At 39.2% G+C, this 14301-nt stretch overlaps 1 protein-coding gene across 1 annotated transcript in view; it reads right to left on the bottom strand.

Annotated features, from left to right (window-relative positions):
- INSC (INSC spindle orientation adaptor protein) overlaps nt 1-14301 on the bottom strand; it is a 128635-nt gene that overhangs the window by 78054 nt on the left and 36280 nt on the right. Inside the window, exon 3 of the mRNA XM_077179399.1 lies at nt 10761-10854. Coding sequence (XP_077035514.1) covers nt 10761-10813 — 53 coding nt within the window. The 5' untranslated portion in view covers nt 10814-10854. The remainder of the gene's footprint in view (nt 1-10760; nt 10855-14301) is intronic.

Genomic DNA, 14301 nt, shown 5'->3' with positions numbered 1-14301 from the left:
TATTAAATTCCTGTTTGCACTCCAAATCCCTCAGGGTTAATATGAGCTCATAAACCCAACCACTAACAGACACAAGCCAATTTAATGAGACCAGAAATGGGGTCACACCAACCAGTACATTTTTTAAGATCATTATATTATTTGTCAAAAAGAGAAAATAACAAAGAAAAATATTTACAAAGTTGAAACATGATCCTTATAGCTTTTTTAAATTTGCTCATTACAGGCTACTGAACAACTGATTACAAGATCCTCCCAACCATCCCCAGGCAACAGTGAACCAGATTAAGAGAGACCAGGCAACTAAATAAGGAAGACATTACCAGGAAACATAAACTGAAGAGAAAAATACTGTATTTAACACAGTATGGTACTAGTATTTATCCTAAACAGCTGAAAAGACAAGCCATAGTTAAACCATTGAAATACCTTTAATGAAGGAATTAATTTTTAAAAAATTAATTGTGGAAAAACACCACAGAAATACCAAGGTACAGATACTTATTCATCAGTCTCTGTTATGGCCATGGTTGTAAAGAGAGTTTAATGAACTCAGCACTGTGAAAATGATGACAAAATGTAACATATGGAAGGAACAAGCTGGGTTTTGTGAACAGAAACATATTCTTTTCATTTACTGGAAGCAGTTTCTAGGTAATATTCAACATTTCCCACCTGCCACAGTTCAGAAGGATGCTGCACCCACAGCAGGAAGAACAAGGCACACAAGCCCATAACATAGTGCTGTGTAAGAACCACTGAAATAAAAATATATGGAGATAGGCTAGTAAGGACTTCTTGGTGTTTCCCCAGCTGAGATGGAGCACAAAGACAAGGGAAGGTAAAGTGGCTTGCCTGAGGCAAGAAGAGTAATCAGCATTATAAACACGAGAGAATCAGGAGGAATGATAGCTAGTGCTAAATCAAAGGTTAAACAAACCATACTGCCCTTTTGAAGATATACACAGCACCATCTTTTTGCAGAATAAGTCAAGAACTAATTCAGTGAACCTCAGTCCTTGAGCTTTAGGATCCCTTCATTAGTCTGATCATTGTTTTCAAGTTTCATGAAGAGTTGTATTTCTGTTAAGGAGGGCAACTTGGTTTTTTTCCCTGTCTTAGTACAGTAAAGGGGAAGGTGCATAGAATGCTTCAAAGCAGCTTGAATGTTGTACAGGAAAGATATATTGGATATACTGAGCAAAAAGACAGGATTTCATCCTTAATTTCCTTCCAGGACTAACTACAATAATTCCAGCTACATTACCAATGCGATAACAACAGCAATATGGCCTAAATGCTAAAAGGAGAGAAAACTATGGAACTTTTGGTTCCATGGAATGCCATTTGATTTCAGCATAGTTGACCTATTATGATAAAAATTTACACTTTTAACTCCCTTAGCATTAACAATTTTCTCTTTTAGTTCACAGGTGGTGTGCTATATGCTTCCCTTCTTAAAAAAAACCAAACCAAACTACCATTTTTTCCAATATTATGCCAGCAAGAATACTAAATTTAGATTACCTGACATATATATAGCTGAATAGAAAGTCAAAGTGACTCAGTAAAACAAGTAACTAATAATTTCATTATGTAAAAGGAAAAGCACAGACACAGTCTTTACTATAATTTGCAAAGTTCACAAAGACTTGGAACGCAAAGAAGTCAAAGATTAGACACTGCAAGCTCTGTGTTTTTCTTGTAAAATGCACTGTTGACAGATAATGCTACTTAACTTTGCCATCCTGAAGACTCCAACTTGCAAGTTCTTCCCTGAATGACCGAATTCTCAGAGCAGGACAAGAGCAGACCACCAGGGTAACTTGATATGGTTTTTTTGCTAGGAGAGGTTCCTTTTGCATGTCCCTTCCCCCATAGCAAATACACTGGGTTCAGAAAGTGCACACTTGGTGTTCAGGATTATTTAACACCAGGAAGCTCACCAAGACAATGCAGAAGTCAAGACTGTGGTTTCTAGAAGTTACCAATGGCTAAAATATTATGATGTAAAAGCATAACATGACTGCACAGCAACTCTACCAAAAGAGGGGTTATAGTAGGTTTTTAGGAGTTTTTTTTTCAAAGGATGTATGGCAAATAAGCAAGTTACCTATGTACTTCACTTAGCATTGCACCAAAATTAAACAGATTCAGGTTTTGACTTTTGCCCTTCCTTTTTTTCCCTTTTCTTTTTTTTTTTTGAGAGAGAGAGAGAATTTATGAGACACCATCTGTGAACTAAAAAGGAATACTGTCAATGCTAAGTGAAATATGAAGTACATTATCATAATAGAAAATTGCAAAATAAAATTCTGACTAAAACTACTAACATGTCAGTATGAATACAATTACTTTACAATTTTAAAAATTCCATGAGATTCTCATACTACATTTAAAATATCCTAAATTTCTAAAAATCCCTCTACTTCCTTCATAAAGCAGAAAAGTATCAAATTGCAATAAAAATATTTGGTAGACTAAAGGAAATCAGAGAATTTTTGTCAATGCATCATTCACATTTTTAGATTAAGAAACCAGAAAAAAGGCTCCCATGTTCAAGGTAAAGTCTTTAATTTAACATAGAAATAACCATCAAGTCTGTCTTCTGAAAACAGAGGACTCCAACAGGAGTGGTGGCAGATGTTTAGCCTGCTCAGCATCTGTTCTGAAATGTGCTACAGAAAAATAACTGTGATAAAGATTAGAATTCATGTAAACAAAGACCACAAACAACATCTGAATTGTTTGAAAATTTTTTGTTTCACTAACATCAGTGAAAGCAGAGAAACACAAACCATGGAGCCAAAGCCATAAACCAATGGCTAGAAGAGCAAGATACAGGGTGTAAATTGACAGGATCACTGACTCCATGTCACAATAAAAACTTCATGCAACACTTGTGAAGATGCAATCAGAACCTATCAATCATGCAAGGCAGATAAGGTAACCTCACATTCAGGCACAGCCCTGTCACTGTGATTTCAAAGACATTAATTTGAGGATTCATTCTGAAAAGGACACCCCAGCCTGAACACAAGATATCTGCTGTGTACACAGCAACTGCTTTCTCTCTAAGACACAAAAAGGGAGGAGCCTCCTCTACAAAATCCCACATTTCCAAAGTATGCATTCTCAAAATAATAGGCAGAGTTTCTTCCATAATAAAGGCTACAGCAGCACTACCTTGAGCTCTTTACAGTGCTTGTGTGCCACAAGATATGAAATGTTACTGACCCTTATGAGGGATTCAGAATGAAATCTTAATTGTCTTTAAGGATGAAAGATGGTCCTTGATCTTTTAAAAGTATTTTCCAACTTACAGCAAGCCACAAATATGAAATATCAAGTTAATGAAAGAAAGGTCTAGTGAGGCCAGTCAGACAGATCATTTAAATTCATCAATTTGTTCACATTTTAAAGTCACCATAACTTGACAATTATTATAGTGGACAAACTCAAATCTCTTTCAGGTTAAAAGCCAAAATTCTTTTGTGACTTCTACAGTTAAACATACAATATTTTACAGCACAGCTCTGGGAAGTAGTATAACATATTTCTACAGAACATTATATAACTAAATATAAAGATGTAATGATAAAACTATCGGAAGGAAAAGGTTAGGAAATATCTGGAATTCTGGCAGACTTACAGACCCCAAAAATGCCCAAAGTACAAGTGAAAAGCAATTACTTTTGCTGCTTGCTAGCTAAACTGCTGACCTACATTTTAACATCCTGAATAGAGGAACAGAGATATTTTACCCATGGATTCAAAGGAAAAGAAAAAATCTGTTGAGTTCATATTCCTCATGAATGCCTCCAAATGATGGCAAATCAATAGTTGCTGCTTTACTAACATCACCCTTTGGACTTAGTCAGCTAGCATGCCTGAAAATCCTTCCCAGAAGAACCATACAGATTCACAAATCTGTTTTACAACCACCATCAAAACTCCATACAAACAACTCAGCTTTCAGTTTGGTTACAGGTACAATATAAATCACTAAAGTCAAAAATACTTCATAGTAAGGTGAACTCCATTTCTGAAGCTATAAAATTATTTGCTGAATTCTTGTAGGGTAAACTGAGTGAAAGGAAAGGAATACAAGGTCATTAAATGAGACATCATTAGGGCCTTGAACTATGCAATAACTGATTTTATTTCTTGTCACCAGAAGGTAATTTTATTGCATTATTGGCAAAGCACCCTCCTTTCTTCTGTTATAATCTTTTCCTAGAGCCTGTTGCAAAAGGAAGTATTTCAAAACACATTTTCAATTCCCCAGAAAGCAGTCAGTTCTCAAATGGTTTTTAAAAGCTCAAAGCAGCGATTCACAGAACCAAGTAAGAACGTTGAACTTGGAACTCTGAAAATTTTCTGCTCTAGCTCTTATATTACAAATAACTTGGGTTTTTTCTTCTAGAATTTCTTCCACTCTTTATCTGACAACTTTCAAGGAGCCACAACAACAAATTCCTGATGGAATCCAAATAAAACTGATCACGGGGAATGTAGGATTCAAATTGACAGGGCAAGACCTATGCACAGCAAGTAGCTTGTACAATACAAAAACCAGAAATACAAATGTTATTTTCTGCTTTTCATGGAGTTCTTGTTAGACAGGAAGTTCAGTCTGCAGACACAGGTGGGAAAAGCCAGAAACACAGAACAAACCCTTAGTTATCAGCAGCAAACACTGTAGGAAACTGAAACAGAACAAATTCAGCCCTTACAGAAGACATCCCTGAACAGACAAAGCAATTAAAGCACTTTTACTTAAACATGATTTCATGACTAATTATAACTGGAGCAGCCTTACAATTGAAGACTAAAAGAAGTGCCATTAAAAAAAAAGAAAAACAAGCACTCAGATGTAGCTACAAACTACAGAAGCCATGCAGACTGGAAATAGAAAGGTAAGAAGAACTGAGGTGGTTTAAAGAAAAATAGACCAAAATGAGAAAAAAAGCAAACAACCTTTATTTGTGTTTATTCACAGAATTCACATCCCTAGAAATCCTTCACTTGGGAATTCATAGCTAAGAAAATAGGGAGAAAATGAAACAGGAAACATTTCAATGAGCTGCCATGCAACCAAACAACTCACTGCCCAGAATTCAGGGCCAGGAGAACAATGGCATCAAAACCTACGGATTCCAATCACCTGCAGAACACAAGGGGTAAGACATCACTGGAAGCTCAAGGGGAAAAAACAAAACAGATATTTTAGTCAGAATTCACTTTCTATGACAGGATAACAGAAAGTCACTGCCTTTGATTCAGAGCACTAAATCATATATTGAGAAATTTTAGACATTCTGCAGAGAGAGACCAATGGATGGATCCATTCTTTTCCCAACAGCCCCATAAGAACACAATCTTAAACACATTGAGGGGTTCTGCACATGTCTTACCCCCCAAAATACCTCTTTTCAGCTGTATAGAGACCACATGAACTCTAAAAGTAGAAGCAAAATGCAATGTGAAGGATCCCTGAAATTATTCAGCTACTGATCAGGTAGAAATCCTCTTACTTTATAAAGGGGTTTTTTTTCCCCGTTTTTCTTTTTTTTTTTTTTTTTTAAACAATATTCACTTCTGGGACTATAGACCTATCTGGTTTTCATCTCATATGTCCATATATTCCATGAAGTTCTACAAATTTGTCATCCTGATGAGGCAGAAAAACAAGCAGATTCAATGCAGTTCCTGCAGTATAAAATCCTGAATTTTTCTTGCTTCTGTTTCAAGTCACAGCTTTCAACAAACATTATCTAAATGCCAACTAATGCCAAATACAGACAATTATTTTTCCTTCTATTTCCATAAAGGTTTCTGCATCACTTCAAGTAGTACTTCTATCCCCACTGGGCACACAGAAATGTACTGAACAGAGTCGTGAAAAAAAAAAAACATTTTGCCCAGTGTCTCGGTCCCTCTGCGAGCCTCTCAGGAACCCTGGGCCAGTCCCGAGTCGGCAGAGACCGGGGGGCAGCCCCGACATGGCCGACAGCGGGGAGACACTGTCTGTGTGTGCCCCGAGGGTGCTGAGGGCACCTGGGCTGGCAGGGAGACACTCTCTGTGTGTGCCCCGAGGGTGCTGAGGGCACCTGGGCTGGGGGGAGACACTGTCTGTGTGTGCCCCGAGGGTGCTGAGGGCACCTGGGCTGGCAGGGAGACACTCTCTGTGTGTGCCCCGAGGGTGCTGAGGGCACCTGGGCTGGCAGCAGGGAGACACTGTCTGTGTGTGCCCCGAGGGTACTGAGGGCACCTGGGCTGGCAGCAGGGAGACACTGTCTGTGTGTGCCCCGAGGGTGCTGAGGGCACCTGGGCTGGCAGGGAGACACTCTCTGTGTGTGCCCCGAGGGTGCTGAGGGCATCTGGGCTGGGGGGAGACACTGTCTGTGTGTGCCCCGAGGGTACTGAGGGCACCTGGGCTGACAGCAGGGAGACACTGTCTGTGTGTGCCCCGAGGGTGCTGAGGGCACCTGGGCTGGCAGGGAGACACTGTCTGTGTGTGCCCCGAGGGTACTGAGGGCATCTGGGCTGGGGGGAGACACTCTCTGTGTGTGCCCCGAGGGTGCTGAGGGCACCTGGGCTGGGGGGAGACACTCACTGTGCCCCGAGGGTACTGAGGGCACCTGGGCGGGCAGGGAGACACTCTCTGTGTCTGCCCCGAGGGTGCTGAGGGCACCTGGGCTGGGCGCCTGTGCAGCACAAGAGACACCAGAGACATCGGTAGAAGAGAAAGGGCCGACTCTGAGCAGGGGTTAATCCAAGGTTTTATTCTAGGAGTCCCGAAGGATCTCCTGCACCTCAGGGGGCTTCCTGCCGAGAGCCCCGGGAGATGTGCCAAGGTCACATTTAAAGGGAGGTGGAAACCAAAAGTAGAGAACATTTTACCAACCAATAAGTGACCCTGAGGGATGGGTACTGGGGGATAGACATTTAGGACAGCGTATGGGGCAAGGCTTGGGGGGCTGACCCCTGGCCTCTGGCTCATCACTCGAGACCTGGACCGAAACTTCTGGATGGAGGGGATGGGATGCTGAGTGATTGACAGAGAGCCAGGGTGGGGGTTTGGGGATGATCTCATCCCGGGAGAGGGATAACACAGGTAAAGGGAGGGGGGTACAGTCTGGGATAAACCATTTGGGAAAAATATGGGAATACAAAACAAAACTACTTCAAAGTATTACAAAGTATAAAAACGCACTACAACAGCCCAGCCCTTCATGGATACTCCTGGAGTTCTGGAAGTAGCCTTAGTTTGCTACCTGAAAACCAGCAAGCTATTTTAATCAATTCATGGGATCATGGAATGGTTTGGGTTGGAAGAGTCTTAATAGATGATCTGGATCCATCCCACCTGTCATGGGCAGGGACATCTCCCACCAGACCAGGTTGCTCAAAGCCCCATCCCACTTCTTTTGAGGTAGCCCAAGACACAACTAGTTTAATAAACTGCTAGTGCATGTTTCTGACTCAGGATTAGGTTTTTTGTCAGTTTGTTAGTTTTATTCTGGTTTTACTTGGTTGCTGTTTTGGGGTTGGGAGGTTTATTATGGGGAAGAGGGGAAGTTGATGATGACAACTGTGGTTTGTTTTTTTAACCCAATTTTGATAAAAGATGATAATTTATTCTTTTTTTACAAATTCTAATTATACCATATTTCTCCAGTTGAAGTCCTGAACTGAACACAATCCCAGAAGCCAAAATAGCATCTTATTTCATTTTTGGTGTTGAGTACCCTCTCTTTGGTTGAATGACTTCAGATTCAGCACTGTCTTAAGTTTCCTTTACCATGCAATATGGAAAGTATAAAAAACCCCATGTATACAATCAAAAAAGCCTGTGTAAACTACAATTTAAACTCACCAAAAACAAGCAGGGCAATGAACTTTCATTACACAGGATGAAAGGCAGGGGCATAAGTGAAAAGCAGGTTTTACTGTAGATGGAAAAGCCAATGTTAAAGCTCATTACCTCTTATAAGCAGAAGAATACCTTATAATAATATTTTGTAAAGATAAGGAAAGGATACTGACATTTTCCCAGAGCTACACTAAAAATAGCTATTTCAAAATGGGGTTATGTTCATTTCTAAGGAATACACACACACTTCACATGCTATAGTGAGCTGGCCCTCACTGATGAGAACAGAAATTTTTATGGTCCTGTAAGGTGCTTTAAATGGGAATACAGCTTTTGGAGAGTAAGTAAATTACTCCTTTATAAAAGTGATCTATTTCCAGTTGCTTTCTCCCCTAAGAGACAAAATCATAACTTAAGTTCCTAACTCACTGAAATAGAAAAAAAACTTTCTGTAACAATAATTTGTTTTTCCTTGGGATATTGCATCGCTTTAATTACTGCATCCATAGCAGTCTAGATGTCAATTAGAGACAGGAGCTCTGACAGTGTGTTAGAAAACCATTAACACCATGACTCAGTACCCTAGAGACTCCAGCACAAGTTGTGTTTCCCCATAAAATCTAAGGAAAGTGGGTAAACAACAATTCATGAAGCACAGAAACTTGGTTTAAGGCCCCAGTTTTAAATTCCTCATACAGCCAAAATAACTGTTGACTCCAGTGACCACTGTGGAAACACTTGGAATCTGTTTGCATATTTATGGTACACTTTTCCTATGGAGACAGATGCTCTTGCTGAAGGTCCTGCCTATTTTTACTGATGTAAGATTATGACCAACATGAAGCAAGGCATGATTGAGGTCCTACACAGGATTTACCTCCGTTGGATTTGAGCTACCTTTCCCCTGTGACAGGACCCAAGAAGTTAATTCAATCATCTCTTACAGAGAGTAGGAACATGAACTGGAATCTTGAGACAGTCATAAATCCTAGCCTTGGATACAGGAACAATAAAGAATTAAAACTATTTGAATCTTGTTATCTTGAAAATTCCCTTAATCCTTTTAAATGCCCTATAGGAGCCATATCACTCCTTTCTCTAACCCAGAGGAATTACTTAATCTCATAAAAATTCCATTTCGTTTGAAAAGCTATTATGTTGGGGTTTTTTCCTTCTTTAACAATTAAAAAGAGCGTTTTGTACAGTTCCTGAACTTTATCTAGTCCGTTCTGTGTTATTTCTGCTGAATTCTCAGCATAAAAATACATTTTCTTATTTTCAGTTCCAAGGTTCTCTGAGCCTTCACCTTTCTGACCACTGACAACTTCAGTCTGCCTGTTTCTTACAGGGACTTTTTCTGAAATAACCCTAATCTGTAGGGGAAAAAAAAACTTATTTCTCAAAAAAAAAAAAAAAAAAAAAAAAAAAATTAGGAGGTTTATGTTTTATTGTGGGTGAGGGAGAGTATTTATTTATTTTTAAATTTCTCTATAGAGAGTTCCCCTGCTGAGTCCAGCTCTTTGTCAAAACATAATGTTTGCTATGTGGGACTTTTCCAAATCCCTTCTTGTGCTAAGATGCACTTCAGAGTGCTTGTAGGTGGTTGTGTTCACATAACATGGCAGAGCTTTGCTTCTCTCAACACTGCACACCTGACTCACAGGCACTTTCCTTTTCTAGAAGCCACCAGCCTATAAAATTCAGTGCTTTTCAGTGCTGTTGTTACCTCTAAAGTACATTTTTCATACTCCACATTTCCAGCTGCTAGCATGGAGAGACTCCAGCTAATTTCCCCATTTATGTATCATAAAAAAATCTTGGCACCATCAGCCTGGATCAGCCTTTGGCCACCCCCAGGACCTGTTCCCTCAGCTCTGGTTGCAGCTAGTTTTCTACAACTGTAATTCTTAACTACCCCATTGTTCTTGGCATACCTCTGTACAGTGCTTCTTACAGAAGAGAATGTGTTTAGGTGTGTTACAGTGACTCTGACTTTAATGGCAATATCAAAGTGTCTGCTGGAAGACTGAGGTAAGGAAAGGTAGAGAAATATCAAACTACCCATGAAGAAGCATGTATTGTGAGATAGTATGCCAAGTATGCCAATTACAACTGTAAGTTAATTACAAGAAAGAATTGCAGTCTGACCTGAAGGAAGAAGATTAGGGAAAAGACTGAAACTTAATTCCTTTTTATTTCTGATTTTACTCCTAGGTTCAGCAGATCTCACTCTCCTTCCTCCCATAAACAAAAACAAAACAAACCGAGTTGTGACACATAATCACTGTAGGTTATTGTAATTTTTTTTCTTTTCATAGAACCTCTATTAGGCTAGAAGCAAAACTACATTACACAGAGACAGCTACTAGATGGTAACCAAAAGATAGATTTTTTAAAAATCTGTTGGTTAGCAGAATCACCAGTGTCTCCACTCCCAACAGGGTATCAGAAACCAGAGATGTTATACCACAGCTTTCCTATCATTACCATACCTACAGCAGAACAAAGTCAACCATGCTGAACAAATCCATATTTATAGCTTTCAGCAGTCTTCCCAGGGTGCAGAGGGTTCCAGTCATTTCCATCATGACTAAGAAGCAGTCCAGGAAGTACTGTCATATTGCTACTGCAAACATGGCAATCCATTTTAAATGATGGCCGCAGAAACACTGCCATGATTTACCACACTCCAGTATACAAAGTTCCAAATGCCTCAAGAAATATATCTCAAATTTCCACATTCCTTCTATAAATTCCATAGGAATACTACCTGGCTTTAAAAATGAGCCTTTAAGTATCTTCAGAGCCTCAAAGGAAAGTGCAGGTGCTGCCTCAGAACCATTTAATCACTCAAAGCTGGATGATAGAGTGCACCACTTACCGCTGAACTGGGAAGGAAAGGGAATCTAAGTGGTCCTCGCCCTTAAAAGCCATATTTATCCTGTTCTCATGTGCACTTCTCCATAGGCTGGAATCTAGAAAGAAAACAGTCATTTAGTAAACCTAGGAAAACTCAGGCACCTTCAGCCCAGGCTGGCATGGCATTTTCCTGCTCTCCTGTGAGAGAGCTCATTAAAACAAATAAGAAGTCTCCTTTTCCACAACTCCAGCAGTTAACTGTGGCCATTAAGTACATTTCACATGATAAACAATGAAGAGTTTGCATATTCCTGAAGATCCTGGACTGCTGCACAGGTCAGAGCCATCTGGGTTGAACATTTCTGAGTTAGTATTATTTAGCCTCATTCATTTAATATTACCATGAATGCTAGAGAAAATCTAATGAGTATTATAATAATTCTTCATGTTATTATGAGAAAGATTGCAAGTGAGATCCCTTCCAGCCCTAATTATTCTGCAATATGATTTCACGATTGTTTAGTGAATTTACAGAAAGGTCCTTGATGACTAAGTTACTGAAGTATTTGACCCTTCCATATTAGACAATTTCATTTTTTATACATTTAAAATGCTGCACACATCTTTCTCCTCCATGATTTCTCTTTATACCTAGAGACCAAGAGATGGATCCAAGCTTTATTGCACTAGGAAAAAAGCAAGAGAGGAGAAGAAGGACTCCTCATTTTCACAAGAGGAAGGATTCTGTCTCTTTCCCCTCTTCCTTTAATTAGCCTCTCTTACATTAGAGCACTACCTACTATAGGTCAAAGCACATTCACAACAAGAATCACAGAGGATTTATTCTACAAAAAAAAAGGTGAAGTCATTTTTACTCACACACGGCTAAAAGAAAACTAAGGCAAAATATTTGAAGGAAAAGACTAATCCATGACTCAGGAAGAAGAGGAAATGGATTCACTTGGACAAGGAGACAGGAACAGAGGGAAAATTATGCTTTCTCAGATGAGAAAAAAAACCTGGGATCAATGGATCTCACTCCTAGAGAAAATACTTTACATAGGAAATTACTGTTTGTGTCACCAAGTGAGGCAGAGTGCTTTTGATGCAGCTGCTTGTGAAATTCTGCTATTTGGTTATTTGGCTGCATTGTGCAAGCTGAGTCAGCCAGCATTCAAGATATTTGCCACCCCAAATTGCTCTTAATTGACAGAGAGTGGTCCTCACTCCCTTTCCTAGCAAACTGATCTCATTACTAATGCATGGCCTTGTTTTTTCCCCAAGATCTCACAAACATGTCCTGAGCACATAAAAGTATTACAACCAACATTATGGTTCACATGCTCTGTCCCCTGTTAGCTCCAGATTGCCCTGGTGATGGTGCCATCCTGTGTTCCTCCCTATCCCCTAGGTTTTCCTGGAAATAACAAATTTAATTTAATCCTTCTTCAGATGTATAGACTAAGAAGATTGCAATACAGGAGAAGAATCTATATAAAAAAGCCAAAACCAACACCAAAAGAAACCCACATTAAAAATAGTTGAATTGGTACTGAAGTCTCTGGTTTAAAAAGACTGCAGATATTTCACAGGTTTTGACTGGAGGTTTGTATGCCCAAGTATGAAAATATTAGTATGTATTCTTCTGCTACTGTGACACACTAAGATTTTTAAAACAAACTTATTTTGGGGGGCAGGAGGAGGGGAATTTAAAGCATTTAGTGTATGATATACAGATTTCACTAACAAAGTGAATAAATGAGCTATCTTCATTTTCACTAGTATAATATTTTCTATTTTTTAAAGACATTTAAGATTACCAGATACAAACAATTGTACAATCCCATTTACTGGAAACAGACAAATATCACAATAATCACTGTCTTCATTTGGAGGAGATAGCCTTAAAGCTGAACACATCCACATAAAACCTTAATCTCCAAAATTATTTTTCCCTCCAAAATCTTGTCATTTAAAGGACAAAAAAACAATATTTTAGCCTGCAGAATTACAGATTTCATGGACACTAAGCAACTGTTTCTGCTCAGCATTAGACCTGGATTTACCTTCTCATAGTACCAACACTAAATCAAATCTAAAGCTTCAGCTTCCTCTGGCAAGCTAAATCTACTTCACCATTAGCTCAGCCTACTACCAATTTCCACACATACAAATCAAAGCACCTGCTTGCACTCCATTACTTGTGATCAGTGACATAATGTACACAGACATAAATTAGATTATTGCATGTCCTTGTTCCCCATAAATTAGAAACCTGACAAAAGCACAAGTTTTTATATGCTGTCTTCCCACAAAGCACACTTTTATATTATGTCTGAGAGCCTGTAAAAACATTATCAACTTCTACTTAGAGGTTACTTATGCTCCAGGAACAATAACAAAATGCTACAACAATATCTTAACCAAGCTGTCTGGCTGGGGACAATGATTAGATATTAGCTCAAATATTTAATCCCAAATTAATGTTGGCAACATGAGGAAATTCTCTGCCCTGGCATTTTGCCAGGGGATCCACTGTACCCCACAGGATCACAAGAGAGGCTGGAACACCAGTGATTTGTGGCACAGGCTTCTGGTCCTGCTTAGAATGCCTCCTCCACCTGCTGGGAATTACAGATGGCAGATATTGGTCAAATTCCTGCACTCTCATTCCTCTTTCCAGGTAAGACCAAAACAACTGTACTTCCTAGTAAATGAGTCCTTCTCTTTAGCTGATTCTGCTTTTTATTCAAGTCCACAACATATGATGAGTTCTTGATGATGATGTTCTATGATGTTCTCATCATGTTCTTCATGATGAGTTCTAATCAGCACTCCTAAAAGCAAAGTCCTCTACTCGAGCTGACTATGGAGATGTTACACATGCACTCACTTTTATTAAGTATAGATATAATAACAGATAACATTATTAGACTTCTGTAGGAGAGTCTAATATATTTTTTCCCACTGAAAATATTTATTTCCATGATTAATTATTAGACCCACAGCTTGTCAGAGTTGCTGTCCAGATAAATTTGTACAAAAATGACAAACAAACAAACCAAAACCCCCACTGCTTGTACTTTGCAACATTGATCATTTTGGTAGAAGCCTGAGTGATACACTGAAATAACAAATTGTATTCTTGGACTATTATGAAGCCTTTTATTTAACACTCATATAAGGCCTTACATCTGCACACAGCCTTGTATCACAGTGTAAATGCTGACTTGCAATTTGTTTTACTCCTCTGGTAGGTAGCAGCATGTATATGTGGAATTACACGTACTCAAGGCAGCAGGCTCTGTGTCCTGCATTTTTCTCTTTGTGATTCCAACACTGAATTAGGTTTTGAGATGTTATTTCCTCCAGGAATAGATGCAGATAGGCAGAGCACAAACTACATTTCAATCCCATCCAATACAGCCAGCCAAAAGCTTTTTTTCAGAGAGCAGGAGTTCAGAAGACAATAAAGCATCACAAGTGAAAAAGCATGAAAGCATTGCTCTCAGAAATCAGCAAAGTATCAGCAAAGGGCGTGACTTTCACAGCCAAAATTCCCA

The sequence above is a fragment of the Agelaius phoeniceus genome, chromosome 6, assembly GCF_051311805.1.
Source record: "Agelaius phoeniceus isolate bAgePho1 chromosome 6, bAgePho1.hap1, whole genome shotgun sequence".
Taxonomy (NCBI): domain Eukaryota; kingdom Metazoa; phylum Chordata; class Aves; order Passeriformes; family Icteridae; genus Agelaius; species Agelaius phoeniceus.
Note: the sequence above shows the minus strand (reverse complement) of the source record. Positions and strands in the feature narration are given on the sequence as shown.